Genomic DNA, 26006 nt, shown 5'->3' with positions numbered 1-26006 from the left:
CTAGTTGTTGAAGTCCAGCAGACCCCCCAAAGCTCCTCTCAGCCTTCATCTTCCACTTTAAAAGCATTGCATCTTTCGTTCCCCTTTCAAATTGAGCTATAACAGGATGCTTCTACCTAGAGGAGGTCCATGCTGAGCTGCGCTGTAGCGCTGCTGGTGGCAGCAGGGCTGTGATGGGCTGTGCATCGCTGGTGACACAGGTGGAGGCAGCAGGGTGGTCCACACGTGGCTGGGTTGTGTGACAATGGCGAAGCACGTGTGGGATGCTGCTGAAGGCTGATGCTTGCCACCAGCGCTGCTGAGCTGGAGGTCCAGGTCTGAGGCTTCCCAGTGGAAACAGGACTTTATCTGAACACAGTGGGAGAGACATTATGGATTTCATAAGGTGTAAAAATCACAGTTTCTTAATATCTTTGTGTATTTCGGTTTGATAGCAGGAAGATACTGGAATACCTACAGGCTCAAAGGGAGCTCATCCTCTGTACACATAGTGGGGGTCACAGTTCAGATTAGTGCTGCCTGGCATGAACCTTCTTTAGGGAACCCGAAACATCCAAGCCCAAGAAATAGCCCCAAAGATGTAACGGGGCAGTGGAAATGCCAGCTTGGGCTTTCTGCATTGCTCAGAGTTGGGCAGAAATTGTCTCTTCTTCCTAAACTTTGATTCGTGATGAGGTTTCCCCTTCTCTGTAGAGTGTCTGTTGGAGGTGGTCCAGGTCAGAGTAAGTTATTAACGGCCTTGTGGGCTGTGGGGGAGGAGGGAAGAAGAGGAAACATGACCAAGGGCAACACTGGGGACAGCTTCCCCCCAAACTGCTGCTACCGCCAGGCTGGAGTGGATGGCGTTTGTCCCACAAGGAGAAAGCAGGCTGGAAGTGAGCATAAGCAGAACTCAAAATCAAAGCCATGTAAGTGGTGGTAGGTACTTCTGCAGTATGTTGCTGTTGTGGTTTTGGGGCTGGGCTGGGGTTTTTCTCAATGGAGGTGAGGAAGTGAGAGCCCTGTCCAGCAGCCGTGCAGCAGGAGCACCACCGGCCCCTCGCCTCCCAGCTCCGGCTCTGCACTGGGGCTCACCGCTGCTGGCGTGAGGCTTCCTTACGGCTGTGAACCCCCTGGGGCTGGTGCCTGCTTTAGCCCTGGTTTTGGTCTGGGTCTTTCCCCCCTCTAGGGAGAAAACTGCTCTTACAGCAGAGAGACGTGTGGAGGCTGCTGGGGAGAAGGGGTCCAGGCTGCTTGGTGTGCTCCACGCACGGCTTCTCCCCGGCCAGCTCCTTATTGTTGTATAAGCAAAAAAACCTTGTAATAGAAATACTGGTGATACCAAAGTGCTGAATTTACTCACTGAGCGTTACCTTATTTGAGGCACCTAGTTTAGTTGAAACAAGCAATCGGGTGGCAGTGGTATTTGACCCAAATTTGAGTGCTTGCTTAAATGACACCAATTCTGGTGTTGCCTGTGTGAGTCCTGGCTCTGGCATGTCCCCAGAACTGCAGAGGCCACCAGGGTCCTCTCATGGGACAGTGACAGCTCTGGGGATGTCCCATGGTGCTGTACGGGAAGAGCAGCATTACTGTCCGTGTTACAAGGGCTGGTTACAGCTGGTGACTAAGCTTTGTTTGCAGGCTGAATGTCCCTCTGTTAGGTTATGTTGTGAGCAGCCTGGTAGTCTCCTGATTTTTATTTATTTTGTTTTTTTTAATAATGCATTGTAGTTCTTCAGAAAAAAGAGCTATTGTTCCCTCTGCTACAATATCCCTTGGTGAAATACCAGTAGCGTTATGTTGAGTTTGAGTCACTGCTGCTTCTGGCAGGGATTTTCAGCTTTGAGACTGCTGGGCTGTTCCTGCTTACTCCTGTCCCCTGAGAAGGAGTAAAACCGAGGGGAGAGGACTTGGTGCTGGGAGCTGCATAATCTGGCAAGACTCGGTGGAGCCGATTGCCGACAGCCCAGTGGAAAATCTGTTTGCCAGAGTCCAATAGGAAACTGGGCTCCAGGAAAATGTGCAGGAGGTAAAAGGAGCCCAAACCAACAGTTTTTTGAGAACAGAAGCTGTCAAGGGCAGGAAACAAATAGGGAGAGTGTTTGCTGTGGCGGGGCGCAGGGCATGGTGCCGGACCAGGATCTGCACGGCCGCTCCGTGGCTCTGTGGTCCTGAGCAAACGCAGCATGAAACAGTGGGGCTGCTGGAGGGGCCCTTCTCCTGCCTGGGGAAAGTATAGCTGTGTTGAAAGTGAAACTCTTCTAATGGGAAAATAATGTTCGGTTCCACTCTAGCTTTAAAAGCTGATCCGGACCTTGTGGCTTTTGCCGCTGCCTTTGGCTGCGGAGGCATTAAAAGGTGTCTGTTGCCTCCCTTTCGTGTGGCCACGTTCCTTATTTTTTCCAGGGGAGTGGCAGGTCTTCACCCCACTCACTCTGTGTGAGGAGATTACAGCTGGGTGAAAAAAAAAAATTAATTTGGATATCCTTATGGAATTTTTTCCTATGCCTGCTAAATGGATGCAGCAACTAGCTAATCCTTTCCTGGCTACTAAGAGCTCTGGGACTACTGTGTTGGCAGGAGAACAGGGGGAGGATGCAGAGAGCAGAAGCCCTGAAAGGTCCAAGGGAGATGCTGGAGACCTTGGTGTGCAGCAGGGAACTCGCTCTTGGACTTGGTGCTGCACCTCTCCAGGCTCCGTGGAGCATCCATCGGTTGGTGGCAGCGTGGGTGGCGTGGCAGAGGTGTGGTGGATGAAGGAGGGATGCCAGAGGGAGAGGTAGAACTGAAAGCGCAGAGGCAGAGCCCTGCTGAAGGGCAGGTGACTTGGCTGCCAGCCTGGCAGAGACCTGCGAAGCCGTGCTGGAGCGTGGGGAGCAAAATCCAGACCTCTTGCTGTTCCTCTGCTTGGAGGAGCTGATGGGTGCTGGGCATGGTGAGATAGCTGGGCATGTGGTGGCTGCTGGAGAAGCATCAACATTGTCATTTTTTTTGTTGTTGTGGAGAGGCTTGTATGCCTGTTACTTAGTCCCACCTGAAGTCCTGGGCTTCCCAAGCTATGCATGACCTCTTCTCCCTCCTCCTGAGAATCTACCTCTGAGCCTAGAAACCATTCTGGGCTTCCCCCCCACCCTGGGCACTTCTGCTTTGTGTGCTTGTCTTTGCACAAACAGCCCTTTCTGAAGGCTGCATGAAGGATTGTCAAAAGGAGGGAAATAATTTGAAGCGCTTCTAAAAAAGAAATGAGTCTTTATGCTTTGCTGGTCTCTGAATCATGCTTGTTTGTATTATGATAAACTTAGTTTTGATAGTGTGGCAGGCCCAGTCTGGCTGGGGAAGGCAAGTTAGTTCTCTCACGCTCAGCTCTCTAATATTTATCTGCCTGGTCGGGGACAGGCTCGTGTCTTGCTCTCACCTGGGCTTCACCTCTGCAGCCCAAGAGGCTTCTTGTGCTCACCAAATTCCCAGCGTTTGCAAGTTGAAAGATGTAACTCTCTGCCCCTTGCTTTCACGGTTTGCTTGTTTGTGCATTGGCAGTAATGGGTTGTTTCTTTTTCTGGTTATTATGATCTTGTTTTAGAGATTATAGCATGTAAATTGTATTTTGGAGAGGGGGAGTTAGTAAAAGTGACTCCCGACCTAGTGAGAGGATTTATTCTGGGATATGCCATGAGATTTTCTGAGCTGCTTTCAAACCTGGTTGGGAGGAAACGGACGCAAAAACTGCAGTTCTGGATTTATAAGCCCAGACAGTCTGTTCCGTAACCAAACAGCCCTTATCACAGAAATACTTGGTTTTGTTGCAGGAGACTTTACATGAAACTACACCAGGCACTGCAGAATGTTCAGCATCTTAAAACGCCTAGTCCTCAGTCTGTGACCTCCTGGCATGTTTTATTGAGTTGCTTTTGTCTGTTCCATCAGCTGTGAAATCCTGCGTAGGCTTTCTGCCCCAGTTCTGCGCTCTGCTAGGATGTGGCTGTCCCGCCTCGAGCCTGGGGTGACTTCGGTTGTGGTGCTTGGCTCTTCTCCCAAGGGTGGCTCCAGCCTACATTAATGCATGTGTTTTATGTAAGAAGTAACCTGGCACCAAACACTTTCTCATTCTTTTTTTTTTTTTTCTTTCTTTCATGCAGTCTCCTGCCTCTGAGCTGTGTGTTTGGAAGGGTGAGAACAGGTTTCCTGTGTCATTAGAAGAACAAAAGCTAGAAACTATGCCTTCAATGTTTTGGAGGGTGGAGGAAGAAAACTCTTCAAGTTTCATTAAACAAATGAGTATGTTTATAGTAGAGTGTTGCAGCTGAAGCCTTTGAGCACTCAGATAGCAGCAGAAAATCTGGAACACTTGAGACAAATGCAATTAAATTTGGATAAAACTGTTTCAGTATAACTTATGTTCCTGCTAGTGTTTCCAAAAACCATCCTTGAAGTTGTTTCTTTAAATATGTTTTTATGCTTCAGTGACAACAATTGATGGACAATTTGGAAATAGTCATACTCGATGTTTGAGAACACACTTAAAAATACAATAAAGCAAAGCTCCTGGAGCCGTGGTTAGTGTAGAGGTATTACGGCTGCCTGCAGATAAGCCTTGGAGCTGGTAGGGTTGGTCTAAAAATGTCCTGTACTCACGCCTGTTACGTAGTACAGACCAGAAGAATGTCTACGAGCAGGTAAAAAACCCCAAACTGCTGAATATGGGTAATCTGGGCTAGCAAAGACACCCTGCAGTTTGGTTCCACGCTATGCACCAAGAGTCTGACTGGATGCGCTGATTTGTTCTGGTTTCTTGGGAGGGTGGGCAGGAAGGGTCTGGGTCCTCAGGCTCTTCTGGCTGCCAGCTAAAATTTTAAAGCATATTCTGGCTTCTCATTGTTCTTCTGGTTGAATTGGAGCATTGGAAGGAAGGTCTTTCCCTTTGCACGCTCCCGATGCGTATGGCACTCAGTGGCTTTGGGAGGGAAGTGCAGGAGACTTGCTCCTCTCCATCAGTTTTGGGCTTGTTCTTGGCTCATGGTTGACTTGGAGACTTCTTCTTTCCCCTTCCAAAAAGGAGACATAATAGTTTGCTGGGGAGGGAATTCTCTCCTTCGTTATGTATTCACATCTCTCTCCTCTGGTATTTCCTTTGCCTGCAGAAAGAGCCTGCTGACCCTGGGAGAGGCTGGTGAGCAGCATCGTGCCTCAGGGTTCAGGGCCAAAGTCGGCAAGACTGGTGTAGAAACTGCTCCAAGTAGGTGACATGCATCAAAAGTTGATGGCATGCCAAGCAGCTTTTCTCTTGGATAGATGGAGGATTTGTTAGGCAAGTAAATGTGTTAAATGGTGAGAATGTTGTCTTCCTGGGCAGGTAGGAAAGGAGGGGAGCTTGTTCCCCTTGGGGAACTTGCTCGGTTTCTTTCAAGGAAACGGTGAGCTGCTGGGGCTTCTCTCCCTTGGTCTGTGGGTGATCCATCTCCCATTACAGTTCTTTAAATACTTGAGGGCTGATGTAGAACCACAGAAGGCTTATTCCCCTTCTGCCTTAAATTGTAGGTTTGATTATTTCTTCTGAAGCAGGAATAGATGAGACTAAACCAAGCTGAATCTTTTTCTCCTTCTCAGAAAGATGTCTTGATTCTTGGTTTCAAGTACTAGACTGATCGCAGAGGGCCCTGCAGTGCTTCAAGTCTCTGGGACTGAAGTGACAGCAAGGACAGGTGAACTGATGTGGGAGGGACGTTGCAGAAAGCATCTTCACTGAGCGGTGCTTATGGTAGACCTCTAAACGGAGACTTGACTAGACACGATCTGCCTGCTGATCTCCTCCTGGAGCTCAGAGTGCAACGCGCTCGCAGCAGCCCTGGGTAGGTACTGCCACTTGCAAAGTAAATAATGCAGCTCTTGCACTGTTTACTCACGATTGACCATTGCTTCTGCCTCTAATGAGGTCTGCCCCCTTGAGGGTGTTTTAAAGGTTTATTAATTAGGTGTAATTGAAACAGAATAGAAACCTGCTCTGAGGTTCTGCCTCTGTAGTGCCAGATCCTTTAACAAATTACAGAGTTGGTTCCTATAAACACTGCTGGAGCCAGTGTAATCCCAAGTTATCAGTCTTCCACTCAGCCTGCTTGTTTACATTAATGAAGCTGCAGAAGTAAAGCACCGAAAGGGATCGGTGTGACCTGCCTTTGGGATCGGCGCGACCGTGGTTCAGATCACAGCAACAGTCTGGGAAATACGTCGCGTGAAGCGACATTAAGTTACGCTCACATTGTTGGCATGTTAATGCTCTCTCAGCAGCCAGCACAGGGAGGATAGATGTGGTCTTAGCCTAGACAAATGCTGCATTAACAGGGATCAGTTAATTTCAGCTGATCACGTTGCAACCCATTGATTTAGCGACTGCACGATCTAAAGAGAATGGTTGTATAGCACAGCTATGTCTTTGGCAAGTTGCACGGCTGCTCCGGTATTTGGCTGCAGGAGGTTCAGCAGTTCCAGCATGTTTGCACATTTCCCAAAGATTAAAAAACACAACTTCTGTAATTAGCGTTTTAAAGTACTTTTATTTCTTTTCCTGGAGAGGATGGGTTTAGCCCTGAGAGGCAAAGTGGTTTTTTACAAATGAGTACATCAGCTCGTACCCTTCTGTTAAATGTGGAGGGTAGAGATGCTGCATCCACCTTTGCATAACCATGAGGGATTTTTACGTTGCATGTGCTTTCTCTGTTAAATTCCTGGGCACTCCTTCAGGCCAAAGATCTGGCTAACCATAAAGAGAAGAGCATCTGGTGTGAGCCCTCTCCTGCACTTTAGAGTGTCACTAGCTAAAATTCCCCTCTATTTGACAGTTATGCCAGTGTGGCGCTCGGCTTACTCTCCACTTGAGTTCAGAGATTGTGTGATTTACAATACTGTTTTCCCCCCAGACATAAAAGATGTTCAGAGCATATATGGGCTTCTTGCAGACAGAAGAGGGTAGTTGGCATTACGTGAGAGGTGCCTGGGTTTTCATGTCCTCTCTCAGTCAAGCAGGCTTTGCTGGGCCCCTGTATTCCCAGAATTTCTCTTGACCTGGTTATTTAGTGTAAATGAGTTTCCTATGTTTAAGACCCATTGGATTTTAGGGCATTTTTGGTCCTCTGTTTTGCTTGAAACTCTGCAAGTTGTAAACTGGCAGAGAAAGTGTGGTGGCACATGCAGTGGCTGCTGGCGGGCAGGGGTCTGCTCCTGCTGTCCCCTGTGTTGTCCCTTCCTGAGACCCTCCTTTCTGGCAGTACCACGTAGGCAAGCCCGGTACTGCTGGACACCGCAGGCTGCAAACAGGTCCTTGTAAACCAGACTCTGCTACAGTCCAAAGACTCTGGATGAGGAGAGGTGGTTTGAGCAGCCTCTTTTAAGGCCAAACAGAAGATAAAAGCTGGCTTTGGGCATGTTTAACATAGCGTGGAGCCTTGCACCAAGCCGGGCAGAGATCCAAGCAGCAGAGTGTGCAGGCAGCAAAGGGGAGGGTGGTCCAGCTAGAGAAAATGAAAAGTAGAGGCTGATAGAAAAAGCTCAGCATTAGATTAAAAGTGAAGTTTTATTTTGTTTGTACTACTTCAGAGTCTGTGTTCGAGCCGAACGTCCAGATGTGTGGGGAATGATGTCTGCATGCACTGTGCTTGATCATGCAAAGCTGATTAAACAGCTACATAAATGTTTTGGAAATCTTTCTGGCCTGTTAACAGCGGTGGTGAAAAGCTGCAGTTACTTGCTTTCCCTTGTGCGTACCCAGGGTCCTTGCCCACTGAAGGGGTGGCTGCTTTCCTCTGTAGACTTTCCTTAAAGGCACCAGGTGGAGAATGGCCCTGTGGAAGCTGATGCTGAAGCTGCAGCTTGTCTAGCCAGGACCCTGCTTCCTTGCCTGGTCCTGTCTCGCTCTGTGGTTAAATTTGACCACAAAGGCTCCCACTTCTTCTGGAGGGGAAAAGGCAAGGGTAGGTCCTCAAACGTATCAATCTCCTGTAATATTGCATTGAGGAGAGAAATATTTCCTATTGATGAATGGAGGTGGTGACAAGAAGCGCGTGGGACTGGTGTGGGTTTGTAGGAGGGGGCTGTGAGGTGTCAGGGGCCCAAGGTGTCTCTGGTTTTGTTTCATCCCGCCGTAGCGGAGCTCTGCTCCTTTTGAGCCATGCAGTAGGATGGTCTCTCTCTGCCCCGGTCCCTGCCTTGCAGCTTGCCGACAACTGCGTGTTCCTGTCGAGGGGGCTTGTGTGCGCAGCCCAGCTTGCCCAGCCCAGCAGTCAGCGGCAGAGGGGCCGGGAACTGGAGCCGACCAGGATGTACACGTGAAACCACGTATTTTCTCTGCTCACCACAACCTCATTGCTGGAATGCCTGCCTGAGGTACCCAACCAGCCCTTGCACTGAGCAGTTGCTTTCAGAGCTCTAGTTTGAGTGCCTCAGTGCTCACCTTTTAGTCTAAACCTTTGCCTTTCTGTAGAAATTTAGAAAGTGAAATGTGAATGTGTTTTGGACTGCTCACAGGGAGCTGCTGCTTTTTGCAACAGTCCCCAGCCAGCACTGGCTGCTGCCAGCAGGTCAAAGTAAGGCAACAAGTTCCCTGGTGAAAGTCTTCCTCTGGCCATTGTGTTAACAGCTCATCTGATGTTTTGGGCTAAAAACAAGGCCCAGCCAGCAAAAAGCATGCTGTGTCTCTGTTATGACCCGGACTGGGACCATTGTAACGGTTTCGTGATCCACTCTGGTTAAATTAAGGTGAAATGACATCAAATGACTGGTTAAAATGTTTTCCTTCTGGTAGAAACAACTTAAACTTGGAAAAGGACAATAAGTGATGTGGCCTCTTATTGATAAATCTATAAGAAAGAAAAGAAAAGGAAGGGAGAGAAAGAGAGGTAAAGAATCTGGATCACCACCCCAGGTTCCAGCATTGTCTCAGGTGGTGGGTGCACACCCAGCAACATTTTCTGTCACCTTTTAAGTTTGTTTTATTGGCTGGTTTGCATACTAGACAAGGAGAAGTGGGTTTTCCATGGACTCATTAGCACGATGAGGAAAGACGGAGCATGGGTTCTGTGCATGTGTTGAGAGGGGATGGGGTGCATTAACCCTTTTGTCCAATTGAGTGGGTCGCGATCTCCCCCCGCTGCCTTTACCTTTCCCCCAGTTGCCGCAGGTTTTCGCTGACTTTGTGCTTCTTGGGTGATCATCCAGCTTTTGGCTCCTTCTGGGGCAGATGTTCCTCTCTTACCAGTCCTCCAGCTCTTCTTCAGGGGTACAGTACCAGCAATTAGGCTTGCATTGCTTATGCAGAGTATCAAGCCTACACAATAGAGCCGATGTTTAGCGGTCCTCCTTAGAATATCAGTGCAGCAAACAGTTCAATGAATGTTTGAGGCATTAGCTCCTTCAGTTCCTCACAGTCACCCAGTCAGAATCTGGACGGGGCTTACTGGTTTTGGGGATGTTTTCCTGGATGGGCAGGTCTGTCCCTGTTGATTGCTCAAGTGGCCAAAACACGCCAAGTCAGATGCCCGGTTCAACCAGACTCTTGGTAGGTCTCTGGCATGTTGTTCCTTATCTGGACGTGTCTCTTGGCATCTTTCTAGCAGCTCTCTGGGTTCTCTAGGCCTTTAACCCCTCTCCAGGTTCTTGCACGTAACCATGTGATTGGTCCCTTTGGGGGTCTGAGAGTAGAAGTCACCCGTTAAGCAGACCACATCTCCACCCTCGCTCGGTTTCCCATGACTTACCTTGGCGCTTGTGCTATTACCCAGAAGACTGAGACCACACGTCAAATCCTTTCCAAGGAAAGGAGGGAGAAACTTCAAGGCAAAAGCATCCGTCTTTGCTTATTGCAGCATGTGTGAGACTGCAAGGCGCACAAGTTCTCAGTGGGAACTGCAGCCTGCTTGCTGGACTGCCTTGAGTATTTGGGGATATTTATGATGAATATGTCAATATTGATTCCTCCTCTTTCCCCTCTGGATTTACTTCTAGAGTCTGTGTAGAGTAAAACAGTACTGAAATGCTGACTACTACTCTCAGTAGGGTATCATCTAATAACTAGCTGATGTGGTGCAGAGGGCGAGACCTGGCCCTGGTTGTGGCTAGGCTGGAAGCATCACCCCTGCGAGATACCATACGACTGCAGGAGCTGAGCTCTGCCGGCTCTTCCTTGTGGGGTGCCTGACTGCTGTGGCCACTAGAAATCTCCAGCCCTCGTTTCACCCCTCGAAAAAATTTCTTTTTGGAAGCTGATTCAGCCCCAGTCTCTGCCAGAATATGAAGGAAATCTGGCAGGTTCAGGGGTTACAAGGAGGGTGTCAGCTGGCCAGCGCAGCCCTCGCTCCCTTCGGAGATGAACGCTTAAAAGAAGCACAGTGGATATTTTGTTCTGCTGAATCCGTCTGCTGTGTGGTGGAGACATGGAGCATCCATAAGGATAAAGAGAAAAGGCCTGGAGCCTCCTTTTCCTCTTCCTCCAGCCTGCTCAACAGGACCACTCACAGCTGGGGAATCCCTCACCTCCCTGGAAAACTTTCATTGTGTGGCTGCCAAGCCTTTGTGTTAATTTGGGGTTGTCACTGTTGGCATAGCTGAGGCTCAAAGTCGCTTACTGTGTCGAAGCAAGGAAACCCTCGTGCTCCACATGGTGGGGAAGCCGTTAACAGCCGGTACAGCAGTACGGCACGGTGCTGGCATTCGTGCTTGGAGGTGGCTTGGTTGAAAGGGGTTGTTGTTGAGTTTGATTGGCAGCAAATCTTGTTGGTTTTGGAAGACAAAACACCCTGCCAGTATGCAGAGCTCTTTAATACAGAAGAAGATGTGGTAGTGTGGTTGGTGCAATGAGTAGTTCTTGTGTTGTTGAGATGCTAGATAACCTTCCTCCTCCTCCCCAATCTGCTTCCCTCTGTGTGTCCCTTACCAGGAGAAATCCCTTATGGACTCATGCCAGGAGCTCATTCCACCTTTGGCTGTGCCTTGTCCCCAGCACAGGGCTGAGCAGAGCCCCTTCAGCAGGGCTCACCACCCGTTCAGCTTCTGCAGGCTTGTGCTCAGCTTAAGGTAGATTGACTTCAATTAGTTTAAACCTCTCACTTTCCACCATGATTTAAATCGGCTATTTAAACCACGTCATCCTCTTTGACTCTTTAATGCTCGTATTTCTAGCTGCTTTCTTCAAAAAGAGTTTGTAACCAGCTACAAACACATTAAGCAAAACCTTTGTTTTGAATATTTCTTGCTGGCCAAAAGCAGCCAGCACCTGCCTGTGACTGTAGCTTATATCTGCCTGGTTTTAGCTTAACTCTGCAGTTTGGTAGAGTGTTAACTTTCGCTTTTGTGCTAATAGGAGTGTGGAGTTAACTGCTCCACTCTTGCAGATTAGTCTTTAGCTAAAAACAACAAATCTGTGACTTCATAGCTGCTAAGATTTGCTAATCTTAAATGCTTTGAGCTATAATGCTTGGGGTTTTCCCCAACTGTCCTAATAAGGTAGGGTTTTTAGCCTAGTCATCAAAATCAAGAAATGGAGAAAAGTGGCAGTTACAACCCAGGAGCGAGATGCTGGAGCTGTCACTGGCCGTTCCCAAGGGGCTCGGTGCCATGACAGCTCGGGTGTGAACAAAACCGTGGGCCTTGGGAGGGGGGTACTGGGGTAGCACTGAGGATACCTGTCATTGTTCAAGATCTTGGTGTACCCTGTCTTGAATAGTGTGTGCAGTTCCGGCCTTCATCTTCAAAAAAGATGGGGGGGCTGAGGAGGGAACAGGAAACATGGTTAAAATGGCTGAAGGGCTGGAGCAGCTGCCTTGCAAGGGGAGGGTGGGCAGGCTGGGACCCCTTGGGGAGGAGATATGGTCCAGGGGAATCACACTTGCATCTTGCCTTGTCTTTCAGTGGCAGAACTGGGAGGTAGTTGATGAAATAGCAGAAAAAACTGCAGAAGAGTTAAAAGAAGGCACTCCTGCACAGAGCAGGTAGTGAGCTTGCGGAGCTTGCAGCCCAAGGGTGGTAGAAGCAGGTTCAGATGCTCGTGGGCAGTCAAAGGCCTGGGCAGGGATGTCCCCCCCCAGCGCATCCCTGGCTCCATCATGGTGGGTGCTGGGAGATGCTGGGCACTGACCCGCAGGACACAGCCTCTGCTCTCCTGGATAGCTTCCTGCAGCAGCCTGGGGGGACCAGGCAGGCGCTGCTGATGTTCTTGTTTTCTATGTGTAGTGAGCTCTTCTGAATGTCAGCGGGCACTCACGCTCAGTCTGGCAATGTTGTCTCAATCGGTTATTTAATGGTCCGAGTTCTTTTTAAGCCTGGAGAGCAAATACAGATTTGGATCAGCACAGACATTCTACCATGGGCTTTGAGCTTCATCAGTTTTGGTGGCTTTTGTTTGCTTGCATCCATAATGAAATTGTGAAGTTTTAAGAAACATATCTCTTGTTTCCCCCTGCCCACAGCTTAATTTAAATACATAGGTGGCTCTTTTGCATAAACAAAATACTTATCCAGCTGCTCTGCCTCTTTTGCACAAGCACCAGTGTGGGAGAGGTGCCTTGCTGAGGTATTGGCGTGAGGGCTTGAAACCCTCCTTGGTCCTGAGAAGCTGCCCACAGTGCAGCAGCGCTGTGAGCTGCCCTGCCTGGCACGGCCCATGTGTCGTCGGGGCTGGGCCTTTACAGAAAGTATACTTTAGAGTGTGTCATGGTAATCACTTGTAGGCTTATCAAGTCTGATTAAATGTCACTTGCATTTCTGTTATCTATATACACAGATAACAAATTAAGCTACAGCTTTTGAACTCGGAAGCTGCCAGATGCATTAACTGGAGCCAACACATTCCTGAGAGTTGTTTTTATTAGTCTAAAATACCTCTGTTTAACATACAAGAAGCCTGACTCATCCAAGTCAATGTGTGCCATGTGACTTCAGCAGTTTTGTTATCTATCTACCAAAAAAGTTCCACAGAAATCTGGAAAAGATGCTTGTATTGTCATCTTCCCCATTCATGACAGTGATAGCAGGAGGGTGGGCAAGTCTGGGCCACGCTGAGGCTTGGGGGTTTCTCTCATGACAGCCCCATAGAGGCACAGCTGAGTTGCTTGTTGGTTTTTTTTTTAATGGTCTCAGCCCTGTGGTTTCCTCTGTGCCGGCAGCGTGCTCACCGCTGCTGCAGGGAGGTGGGATGTCTGAAGTGGAGACATCTCCTGCCTCCCCCCATCCTGTTTGAAACCATGTGGACACATGGGTGAACAGCTCTGAGCGTGTTGCAGATGTGATTTTCCTGTATAAACACATACCTGGGTTTAAGAAAAGCAAAACAAAAAGCGAGCACACCAACACCCCTGCTGATGCATAATGAGTCGGGCAGCTCTAGGCACCACGGCTGGGCTCGGTTGTCCTCCTCAACCCCGGAGGTGAAGTCTCCCCTTAGATGTGAGGTTTCCTTCCCTGGAAGGAGAGATTTGGTGATTCACCATCTTCTTCCCCAAGCACAAATCAAAACTGAGAGATCACCCAAGTGAGTCCAAAGGCAACTGGTTGTGCTCACAAGGACTGAACAAGTCCAGCACTGCAGACTGCCTGAAGACCTCCTGTGTGACAGCTCCGGAGGAGGAGGAGAGGTCGATGTGTTTGGCAGGGCACGGGCAGCCTTTGAGTACGGAGCGAATTGTGCAATTCCCTTTTTCACCTCTTGCACCCTGCTCCCTCCCAGGCTTGTTTCTGAGCTGAAGGATGTAGCTCTAAAATACACAAAGGTGCCTCAGTATCTCTTAACATGAGGGTCTGCATTTTTTTTAAAAGCAGAAAAAAATCACAGAAATATCAAGGTTGGAAAAGACCTGGTAGATCATCCAGTGCAACCATAAATGTCTGATTGTCTCAGTTTGAGAAGCATCAGTGGTGTAAAGGGTTTTCTGAAGGGCAGGCTTGTGGCAGCCTGGAAGGAAGGAACGAAATGGACCTTTTCAAAGGCTTTGTTTGGACCATGAGGAATGCCTCTAGTGTTGCCCTCAAACTGTAGCCTGCTCTGCTTGAAGTGCCAAGATCACCCTTGCTGGGTCTCACAAGTGTCCCTTGCTCCACACGTGTGCCTGCTCCAGCACCCGCATCCTAATCCTCGCTAGCTGACGTGATTTCTTTCCCCTTCGGGCATTGTCTAATTGTGAAAATATTTCAGTCATATGACCTAAATTTATAACGTGGAGCAGTTCATTATCACTGAATCTTCTTAATTGGGCCCTTCTACTAGGCAGCCTATTACTGAGTTTTCCCAATTAAGATAGAACCTCTTTAGAAAAACATAAAAATAAACAAGTCTCTGGCAGAGAAGGACTGGGTTGCAAGAAATACTGCCTAACCTATGTTTCAAGACTAAGCAATAGTTTGAGCACCAGCCAAGTACTAATTAACCCCTTTATACTGATTACTTATGTTCCCTTCAGGGAGAATGGCCACAGTTTGGTGTCAGTTCAAGAAATTCACCGTCATTAGCTCAAATCTTTTTCTTGTAAGGAGGAAAAAATTGTTAGAAGGTGTTTCTCTGATGGAAGATGCTATTTTCCCAAAGGGCTCTATGAGTAACACTGCTTTTGTGGTTGCAGGTAAAGGACCTAACAAAGTACCTGGATCCGAGCGGACTTGGAGTCATCAGCTTCGAAGATTTCCATCGGGGGATCAGAGCTATCAAAAATGGAGGTGAGCTTGCTGCTGTGCTGCGAGTGAGGACACGAAGATACCAGATTTAATGTCACAGGGGTAAACTGAGCTGAGAAGTCGCTTGGTGAAACAAACCGGGTTTGGTTTTCTGAAAAGTCACTACTCTGTGTTGGGTGGAGAGGAAGGGGGGAGAGGTTGGGTGCATTTAATAACAGAGTTGAAAAAGGTGGTACAGCAGTTGTGGTGGTGGTGGTTGCATGTTTTCCTGTTTATCGGGAAAGTTCCTTCCTAAATGTACATTGGAAACAGAAAAGCCATCGAGGGAAAATCCCTCCTGGTTGGGTGTCTGCTCTCACCTATGGTTTGTGGGGGTTTGCTGCTCTGGCAGAGGAGCGACTCTTGGCTGACACGCTGCTGGAGATGTCTGCCTGCTGCGGAGTGTACCATCTGAATGCTGGGCACTAATGCATTTGCCTTCAACTGTTTGGAGGATCAGCGTGCTCAGATGACTTCTAACAAGAAGCACCTTAAACAAGAGCTTTGAGCTCACTGACTGGTAGGTAATTTTTAAACAGGGCCCCAAAACAGACCTGCAGTGATCCCCATGTTGTTCTTGATGGGCTTGTTGTGAATACTGCCAGAGTGATAGCTTGGTGAAATGTGAAGTATCTTTCTGGCTGGTTAGAATTTGAACTTCTTTGCTGAAGAAAAGATGTTTTTTTTTCAATTTGGGATTCATCTCTAATACGAGTGTTAGAGGGTCATTTTGGGGCAAGCGTGTCCTTAAGGGCAGGGTGTGAAAAATATCAGACACCTCCTGCTGAGCAGATGTAACTTTAAATGTGCAAATATGAATTATCATACTTGCACATGAATCAGTTCTGTTCACAGCAGTGCTTGTCTTAAACTTCAGTGTTGCTTTCAGGCAGCAATGAACATGTACCATGTTGTCAGCCCTGCACACTGAGCATGCTTTTGAGTGCTGATACGAGCAAAGATGTGAAAAGACTGATTATTCCTATGCAAACCATGTTGTTTCATGAGTAGAAAACTGTCAAAGTAGAAATAACTTCTGTTTTTCTGTCGGTTGTCTGTCCCTCCTCCTGCTCCCCCCTCCCACTCTCAACTTATCTGTGCTCAGGATTGTAGTGTTTTATGGCAGCTCTGAAGTTTTCGTGGCTGGTGTAGCTTGACAGTGCAGCTGATTTCCAGTTCCCATAATGCAGGAAGAAATGCAGCATGCTATTAATTTGTAATAAATTGCTATTGGAGTAGAGTGTGTTTGTGAAAGCTCTGGCTTGTATTTCTCTTCAATAATTCATTGCTCTGGTATTGTGTTATATTAATTGCATGGAGAAAGCAGATCCAGACGAAGCTTTTAGGATCTCTATTTATTAAACTTGAAAGAGATTGATATGTATTTATTACAGTGGTTGAGAAAGGCAGAGCTCTCTAACATTGCATGGCATCAAGCACTTATAAAAGAAACTCAGGATAGGGTACAGAGAGAACTTCTTTGAGTCTCACCAGCTCACGTTGAAGTGATCTTGAGGATTTGCTGCTGCTGTTGAGACAGTCAATATTGGTCATCCTTTTGTGAAGAAAGAAGAGGTTATGCTTGCTGCTGGGTGTCCCTTTTAATGGTTTTGTTAATTAGCTGGGCCTGTTTTTAGCCAGAGATAGTTCTGTGACATTTCCTGGCGCTATGTAGTTCTTTGGTCAGTCACTGAAGGGAGACCTGATGTAAGCTTGTACCTTGCAGTGTCTGCCTTAATGTAGGTAAGGGTTTATTTCTGAATATCACAGAATCATCTCAGTTGGAAAGGACCTTGAAGATCATCCAGTCCAACCATGAACCTCACACTGACCGTTCCCAACTCCACCAGATCCCTCAGCATTGGGTCAACCCGACTCTTCAACCCCTCCAGGGATGGGGACTCCCCCCCTGCCCTGGGCAGCCCATTCCAACGCCCAACAACCCCTTCTGCAAAGAAATACTTCCTAAGAGCCAGTCTGACCCTGCCCTGGCGCAGCTTGAGGCCATTCCCTCTTGTCCTGGTGCTGGTTCCTTGGTTCAAGAGACTCATCCCCCCTCTCTGCACCCTCCTTTCAGGGAGTTGTAGAGGGCCATGAGGTCTCCCCTCAGCCTCCTCTTCTCCAGACTAAACCCCCCCAGTTCCCTCAGCCGCTCCCCATCAGACCTGTGCTCCAGACCCTGCACCAGCTCCGTTGCCCTTCTCTGGACACGCTCGAGTCATTCAGTGGCCTTTTTGTAGTGAATATGCTCTACTTTTCATTCTGTCTCCCCCTCTCTTGGAGACTCTCTGCAGGAGAATAGCTGTGACTTGAGCTCTTATGGTCTAGCTTGGCAAACTGAAGGTGCAGTTACAAAACTAGCAAAACTTGCATAGTCAGCTCCTTTCCTTACAACTGCTTTCGTGTTCAGTTGGCCCTTCCGTCCAGGGAGGATACTAAACTCCTCAGTCCTATTCCTGTGCCAGCTGTTTGAGGTATGTTCCCACTGGCTGAGGAACATGCTGATCTAGGACTCCTTGAACTTCCCTCTGCCTGCAGTGTGGAGCAGAGCACCATTTAACCACTCAGACAGCACTGGAAGCCATCGTGGCACCTCTCCGCTGCCATGAAACAATTTTGATCTCTTTGCTGCTGTAATCTTTGTCTGGCCAGGTGATGTTGACCGTGGCAGGGAAAGAGCAAAGTGACTTACATGCTACAGAAGCTGGATTGGAGACTTTAATGAGAGTCTTTATCCATCTGTGTCTGCCTTCTGCCCTTCCCAAAGAGAAGACTTAATAAGAAAATGTGTTTCTTGTATATGTATGTATCTATGCGTGCTGCGTGTATATGATTGCCATTAGAGTGCTTTGGGTGGTGGAGTCTGGAGGGCCCCTGGGCTCTCCCCTCTGCGGGAGGTGGTGAGCCCGTGGTTCTCAGGCGGTTGGGCTCAGTTCTCAGGCCCAGCTCTGAGCCGTTTGTCAGGAGCAGGCTGTCACGGGGACCGCGGGGGACTGCCCAGCCATGGCCAGGCAGGCTCAGAGATGCTGCTGGGACAGGTTCAGCTCCTCACAACCTGCTGTGTCCCAGCCCTTCCTGCTCATGTGGCTGCTGGGACATCCCTTGTCGTCCCCGTGCTGCACGAAGTGAGCAGTCTGCCTGCCTTTAAAGTTTGTGTGAATGGTGCCTGGATGACGGGCTAGTCCTGTAATATGTAAATAGCAAAACGGGGTGAAACTGTGGAACAAACACTGGCAGTGAGTCAGGGATGATAAATAACTCTGAAAAGTGGAATTTTACAGCCTTGTATTATAAAACTTGAGAAGCTGATAATGTAGTGGAGGCAGTAATGATATTTATTTGCAGAAGGAGAGTATGTTATAAAGCATGCTTAAAGAAGCCATTGAAGTGTGTAATGCCTGCAGAATCTACAGCCAGAGTACCTGGCTACATTCAGCGAGATCCAACAGGACATCTTTCTAGTCTGCAGGGGAAGAGAAACAGGGAGGGAGCCAGTGTGACTGCTGCATTCATCATGCTCAGAAGCTACAGCTCGTGGGGGATCTTCTTGGTGAGAAACAGTTATGAGGGATTGTTTGCAAGCCACTTAGACCAGGAGTAAGGTCTCTGCTTATTTGTCTGGCAAGGAGCTGACAGTGGGACCAGTGGTAGTGACATGGTGTCTGTAATTTGAAGCCAAGGTGCCTGGACCAAAGGGCAACTCCAGTCTGCTGCGTGTTGGATGCAGGAGCTGCTGCTGGAGGGGGAGAGAGCTGGCAAACACCAAGTACAGGTAGTATCAGCCACAGCTGGATGCAGACAAACAACAAGGGATGTGCTCACAAGCAGATTCCTTTCTTTGTCAGGATATTTAAAAACCTTTTAAGTTTCAGACACCTGTTTTTTTTCTACAGAGGCCTCTCAGCATCCAGTAGGACATATTTACTGTCTTCTCTTTGTAGCAGATGAGTACTCTTACTCGAACTCAAAAGCAATAATGAACAAGTCATGTAATCCACGCACATGCTCTGGGCTGAAACATCTGTAACATCTGTTTTCCAAAGAACAGCCTGCTGGGAATGGGCTCTGTGCAGGTACCCCTCTGTCGGGCAGGGGAAGGTGCATTCCTGGAGCTTGCAGCCTCGTCCATCCCTTCTGCCTTGGCTTCTGATCCCTGAACAAAGGGGCCCCTGTGCATCAAGAGCAGACAGTGCATCCACTGAGAAATAGATGTGTTCATGAGCTCAAGGGAGGGCCTGGGGATGGAAATAGTCAAATCTCTTTTTCAAGCGCTTCAGCTAAAAGTTCTTTGGATTTGGGAAGACGGAAAATTCAGCTCCCGAGCCAACACCCAAACCTGGAAGCTATAACCGAGTTCCTGTTTGCAGGGACAGCAGGCCGCTGGCAGGAGCGAGCTGGGGGCAAGGCTGGGGGAGACCCCTGGCAGTGCCAGCTTGGGGGGGGGGGTAGCTGGTTCAGGAGTCGGCCACTGTGCCAAACCAACAAGCCGCAGCTCAGTGGAGATACCCCTGTGGGGTTGAGTAAGAGGCATTTAGCAGGAGGAGTGTGTTCAGCTTACCAGAGGCATTTGGTAGGTTTCCAAATGACAGGCTGAAGGGAAAAGCGCGGAGCTGCGGAGCGAGGCAGGGCTGGGGCGGGTGCAGGGCAGGGTGTTGAATAGCAAATAAAGGGCTGGCGGGCGGTCAGCGCTTGGGCTGGGCTGGCTGGCTGGCTTTGGCAGCACACGGGCAGGCTGCTGCAAAGAGCCTGTGTAAAAACACCGTGCCGTTGGTAATTGGAACTGGCAGCAGCGTGAACTTGAGTCGGTTGGAGTCTTTGTGGGGCTGCATCACTCTGTTCCCGAGAGCAGCCCTGGGAGGATTTCAATGGGTGTATCCTCGGAGAAGAGGCTGCGGTTTGTGCAGCTGGCATTTCATGTCCCTAAATGATTGGTGTGCTCCTGGTACCTGAATACCAATTTAAGTATTTCCTGAAAGAAAAGCACCTCTCCAGCCCTCCCCCTGGGTGAAAGGTAGGAGCGTTACGGCTTAAAAGCTTACAGCCAAGCGAGGGAACTGCACAGCAGTTCTCAAAACCAGAGCTGAGTAATTATCCCTGCATCGCTCACCCCACGTGCAGGTTGCTCTCTGCAGCCTTGCTGCAAGGGGAGCAGCAGCGTTCCCCGCTCTCGCTTGCTGATCCGGCGTCTCAGAGACGCCTCTGGATCTGATAGTGCTTAGATGACATCTCTGAGCTCACAGCTCTGGGTGCCCATGAACCACTTAGTCCTTGTATGAGTCTGCTAGATAGCACGCAGTGACTCTGAATTAATTTGTGGAGAGCCAGGCTGGCTGCTGCCCTGGTGACAGGGATCTGCTCTGGCTCTGCAGAGCATTTGAAGGTGCAGAGCATGTTGGATATCTGGTAACATAAACCACTGTTTGGTTTGTGTGTAGGTTTTTTTTTTTTTTTTTCCCCCGTCTGTAGGATCTGCATTGCAGATGGCTTTTGCTACGCAAAATGAAAGCTTTCGTTGCACGGGGATGATTCCAGAAGCCAAATCTTACATTCCCTTACACACTCCCAATCCAGTAATTATTTTTGAGGCTGTGTTTGTGTGCATCTTCAGTGGTCTCTCTTCCAGACTGATGCTGGAAATACGGTCGTATTTGCATCAGGCTACTGCTGACATCTAAGCACACTTTCTCAGTGGGGGTACCCAGGCCCAATTTAATATTCAAGGCGTTTGCTTTTTAAAAGGAAAGTCTTCACTGAAGCTTAGCAGATGGAAGGAGAGCTTGTGTGCACGTTTGACTAAACTCGGTGAGTATCTGGCACTGGTATGAGCACTTCCTACGTTCTCATCAGATCTGCTGATCTCCTTATTCATGCAGCATTGCTGCAGTGAAGACTTTCCCCGCTGATCTTGCCTGTTCCTAACCCTGGCTAAACCATCACCGATTAGGGAGACAGCACATTTGATGGCTGAAGGTAGGACAGATGCCTCTTTGTGTACAGCTGTCATTCAGGGAATAGGGGCTGCCATGAATGGGAAATCAAGATTGATTCATGAGCAAGAATAAAATCAAAATTGCTCTCATTATGTCGTCTGCATTTTTTTGCATTGCATCTTGCTCTGCTTTGGTGCATATGTATGTACTATGTACTGCTTGTTGGGATAAGGAGTTTATGAAGATGAGTGTCAGTTCTGTCCCTGAAAGGAGTGAAGACTTAAATGTCATTTTAAAATGTATATGTATACTTGAAAGAAAAAACAAAAACAAAAAAACCCCCCAAAAAACCCAAAACGGCCAAAAACCCCAACAAACCAAAAAACAACCCCCCCCCGCTATTCTTTGTAGTGCTGTTCTTTGCAGATCAGAATTCTTCTCTATAGTGCAGAGGGATGCTTGTAGTTACTGTGCTTGTTAAGTTTGCAGTCCACATGCTCGTCGTCTGTGACCCCTTCTGCTAGGGACAGAAGCAGCCAAGTCTTTCTTGGAAGTACTGAACTTGGTTTTTGTCTTTAAATAGTGGTACTTAAACACTTGTCTTGGAAACCACTAGGCCTGCCCATGAAAATGTGTGAGGGTTGTCTGTTGAGTCTGTGTAACTTCCCCTGCTCACAGGGGATGGGGAATTAGGAGTGTATGTGCTAATCTGTGATGGAGGCAAGCTGCTTTGGTGGTATCCTGGGGTCAAAATGGCCTGAGGTCTCTCTCCATCCCTCCCCTGCAGAGGCATCTCTAACAGGAGAGGGTCAGGTGTGTCTGGGGGCACAGAGTCACTCTCCTGCAAAAGGCTGGTGCTCAGGGCATGAGGGGAGCGAGGGTGGATGGAGGTCCTCCGCATGAAGGTGGAAACAAATGCAGAACTGAGCAGGTGTGAGTCCAGCCCAACTTTCATCCCTAAAGGCTGTTCCTAGTTGAGGCTTTCTCCTGTGTCCTCCCCTCAGGACAGGTGTCACTGGGGTGTTTGCTCTCTTCCTCCAGCCTACATCACGCTACATCTTTGGAGGAGGAAAGTTGTTCTTCTGCTCCCAGCAGCCCCACAATGCTGCACGGTGTGGGCAGCTGCTAGCCCAGCCTCAAAGGGGCTCCCTCCTCAGATGCCCATTGTTAAATCCTTTGTTATCACACCTCTTGAAACAAGGGGACAGCTGTACCCCTTGGACACCCACCTTTGCAAAGGTAGCTTGGTTCTCCATGCTTGTTTTTGATAGCTGTTTGTACTCACGCCATGTCTCCTGCATTGCTGCTGCGGAGAGAACTACAAGCTGCATGGCTGGAGGGCGAGGATGCTCCTCCAGCTGGTGTGGGGCAGGAAGCAGCTTTGCTACCTCCATGAGAGCAGCGGGGAGATGGGAGGTCAGTGTATGGCACTCCTGATGCACACACTTATCTCTGGTTTGGAATACTTTCATGCTGGAAAGGGATAACGCCAAACTGGCTCAACTGGGAGGAAGGATATTTGCTACTTAAAAGCAAAACCAGGAACAAAAACACCACTGTGAAACTATTTATCTCTAGCCATGCAGCTGCCAGGATTCAGTAAGGTTAACTGACTACAAACTTTCCCCGCATTAGCGTGAGCAGGGAGATTGGGATGAGTGGGTAACTGCTTTGGTGGCTGGGATGGCGGGGAGTGAGGAGATGCTCCTCGGTTGTGAAAACTGTCCTGCTGCAGAGCTCTGGAGCAGCGGTGAGCAGAACCGCTCAGCCTTCATCGCCTTCAGGCTCTTTTAAGTCACTATTTATTTCTGCTGTAATATGCTAGGGAAAGGACTCGGATGCTGGTGAGGGGGGAGCACTTCTGGGTCACCATGGGTTTTTTTGTTTTCATTTTTAATTTATGTAAACAATTGGTTTTACTAATATTTGTAACTTGGCAGCTGGGTGAAGGGTTACACCAGGGACGAGGTTGGCCTGCTCGATGTGTACCATGCCTGAGCAGGGAGCGTGTCTTCCCAAAACCAGCGTGGCAGATGACATACTGCATTGACCTACTTTTGGGAGAAGTGCAGAAGCGTCGGAGAAACTGTGTCCATAGGCCTCCTCACAGCTCTGGGATGAAAACAGCGGGGAATTACTCAAACGTGCTGCTGTAAAACTGCCACTAAGGCTCAGCAGCCCTCGGGGTCCCTGGGAATGGGAGATTGGCACGAGCATCTCTCCCACTTCGAGATTTCTTTGTGAATACTTTGAAGCATATGCCAGAGAAATCTTGCTATGTCTGGTCACCATCTTGGAGTGTAACAGGCTGCAGGTCCAAAATACACACGGAGTCTGAGGGAAATCTAGTTCATAGCCCTGCAAAGCTGCCCTTCTCTTACTGCGGCCAAAGCATCACCATTTGTGCACAATTCTTTGTGAGAGGAAAACATTACTGTGTAGCCAGATCTCTTGCAAATCACAGCAAATTACAGAGTGAAGGGACTTTCATGTGTCCTGATGAAGTAAAGAACAGGAAGCCTGTGGTGGCTGCTTAGACTCTCAGACCATAATCCAAGCCTGATAAAGGCAAGCTGGAGTGAGTTCAAATTGCAAATGTAAGGCCTAAGTTTGCTCAAAAGAAAACTAATTTATCTGGCAAAGAAGAAGAAAAACCACTGCAGGGACTACCTGTTTTCTTGGGGAGATGGTCAGTGTAAAAATAGAGCAGTGTTTTATTAGAGCCTTAGAGTGATTCTTAGCACGCTCTTCTATGTAGATGATGACTAAAATGAAAACAAAGGCAATTTCAGTTAGAAAATAGACATTTCTCATCATCCATCTGCTGTCTTAGTACTTCTCCATCATGTGTTTTATTTTCTTTGTTGGGAGTATGCTGTTTTGTTCCACATCTGTTGCTGCTAATATGTTTGGGAGACTGGGCTAGCCTGTGGTTTGGGGAGTGCGTGGGAGGAGACTGGGCTGGTGGCTCCAGATGGATGGTGGTGGTTTCGGTCCTGCCTGTCTTGATTTCTCAGGTTTGGATGTTAGCTCCAGAGTGAGGGATTCCCCAGGAAGCTGGTGAGTGTCTCCTTCATCTCTGGCCAGACATTTCTGGTGAGGATGAGGTAGGGTTGGCTTCCCAAGCTCAGGTAAAGGGAAGTAAGTAGCCCATCATTCTGCCTCTGCACCAGCAGGCAAGCCGGAGCTGTCAGGCCATTTCTCGTTAGGAATCCAGTCAATCTGGTGTTATTAATGAAGGGATAATTACTCACCTATGACTTCTGCTCCACTGAGAGCCCTGCTCGGCTCTGTCACAGCCTGGAGGGTCGTGACGGTGTGCTGAGTGTACCCTTGTGACGCCTTGACAGACTGATGTGGCAAAAGCTTGTTTCTTTTGAGCGTTTCCTGGTCTCGCTTTTAGACAGGAGAGGCTGTGTGTGATGTGGCTTTGTTGGGAAATTGGTCCTAATTGCAGAGCCGCTGGGTTGGGCTGTGATGGGTGAGCTGCAGGCGGGCTGGCTCTAGTGGGCATCCCCCACAGTGAAAGAAACCTTTCCCTGGTGTTCTGGCTAACACTGCGCACTTCATCTCCATCCTGTTCTGCCTGTACCAAGCCATGTGTCCTGGGCTGGTGTGTGTGTGTCCCTCGGATGTCTTTCTCCTCGATCATCTTTTCCAAGTGCATACAGCCTGACTGCTCCTATAAATCTGTCTAGCCATTGAGCAGCTTATTTCTTCTTCAGATAATAAAGACTCCTGCTAACGAGGTGACCAGTGCAGAATTCCCCAGTTAGGGGTTGACAGGATGGCAGTGAAGGACCACTGTTGCCTGTCGCAGCTCAACGCTTTGCTCCTGTGCTGCTCTTGTGACTTCCAGAGCAGAGCAGTCAGCAACTCACGTTCCCCCATCGCTTCTCCACTTGCTTGTTGTTGAAGCCTGTTTTGTTTTGCATGTAGTTTTATTAATGCAGTCAATAGTTAGAGGGGTCAGCAGAGATAATGTGCAATTTCTAATAAAAACACTCCTGTTGAGGGGGTAGGAACTGGGCAGTGTTGTGTTTATAACCTCTCAACCCCTTGGTTCCCTTCTCAGGGATCTCGTACTCCGGATTAAAAAGGTCTAACGCTTCTGATAGTCATGTTCCTCAGCTGTCCTCCTCCCATCTGCAAGAGAGTGGTCAGGCACAGATAATGGCAGTAGATTCTTTTCCAGCCAATGAAATGTTACCAAAACCTTCGGAAACTGTCTGAATGCATTTTAATAAGTTTATATCCCTAGTAATTAAATCAGCTTTTAAATGAAGTGCTGACGATCCCTGCTGGTGCCTGCATTACGTAGTTTGTGGTTTTGGAGTGCTGCATCAAGCCATTTATTTGTGCTGTCTCAGTGGCAGGAAGGAAGGGCTGTCACCCTGTGCGGTGTCTGACACCATCCTCCTTGCTTTGGGGAATCTTATGCTGAAAAGAGGATTAAAACCCAATCTTATAGGACGCTCCTGGGTCCCATAGGGTCCTATAGTCCCCTCCTGGGACTTTGTTTTTCTTTGGGCAATGTTTCTTTTACAGAAGCCAGTTGGAGCAAAAGCGCTTTTAAAAAGTACAGCTCCTGTCTCCTTCAGTGATGCGTGGGACACAGTTTGGCTCATTTTAGAAGGGAATTTTTGGCAATGTTGAGAGTTAGGGGGAGAAACAGGGAAGGGTATTCAATCACGTGAGCCTGAAGGAGCATTTTCCTGTTAATCTGCATAGCTTTCAAGGGACTTTGGAGGACAGGGACTCCAAACTGCTCTATTATGGCCAGCAGCAGGAGGGCAGACTGGCTGCTTGACACTCACTTTAACAGACAGGACATTTTTTGAGCAACACAACTATCACTTCTAAGAGATGGCTCTGAACTGTGAAATCCCACGTTGGGAAGAATTCTCCCTGCACGTGTACTTTAATGTCTCCTCTTATGTATTTTCTTTCCCCTCAAACTCAGGCTCAGTTCTGGTCAGGACCTAGCCTCTGATCTCAGACCTGCCCACTTTATAAATACATATTTAGCTTTTACTAATGGTTTTTCAGCTTAACTTTTGAAGTCAGAGCCTTGGCTGGAGTAGAAGGTGTCTGTACAGTTGGCCAGCCTTGCAGTTCACTTGTACATCACTTGCCCAAAGGCAGGTGGGTGGTTCTGATCCAAATCACTTACCAGGGCTCGGTGATTGCTTTGAAAAGGCATTTAGCATCAGTGTTGCCTTAGTTGTCCTCAGCTTGTGGTATGGCTAATGGGGGGGACAGAAATGGCAAGTAAGACCTGCAAATGCTGAATGACAAATCTAATGTCTGCATGTTATGATTTGCAAGTGCTGTAGGTGTTGAAAGGGCTTCTTTTAATGCTCACATCCAGGCCCTGGGTGGTTCTGCAGGCAAGCTGTGCCTGGATTC

The 26006-nt window shown here is 48.4% G+C and overlaps 1 protein-coding gene across 2 annotated transcripts in view; it reads left to right on the top strand.

The window, feature by feature from the left end:
• RAB11FIP3 (RAB11 family interacting protein 3) overlaps positions 1 to 26006 on the top strand; it is an 80829-nt gene that overhangs the window by 7995 nt on the left and 46828 nt on the right. For both annotated transcript variants that reach the window (XM_074886068.1, XM_074886067.1), the window contains exon 2: positions 14577 to 14670. In XM_074886068.1, the coding sequence (XP_074742169.1) occupies positions 14577 to 14670 (94 nt within the window). The remainder of the gene's footprint in view (positions 1 to 14576; positions 14671 to 26006) is intronic.

The sequence above is a fragment of the Strix uralensis genome, chromosome 16 (genome assembly GCF_047716275.1).
Source record: "Strix uralensis isolate ZFMK-TIS-50842 chromosome 16, bStrUra1, whole genome shotgun sequence".
NCBI lineage: Eukaryota > Metazoa > Chordata > Aves > Strigiformes > Strigidae > Strix > Strix uralensis.
This window is presented reverse-complemented; position numbering and strand designations above follow the sequence as displayed.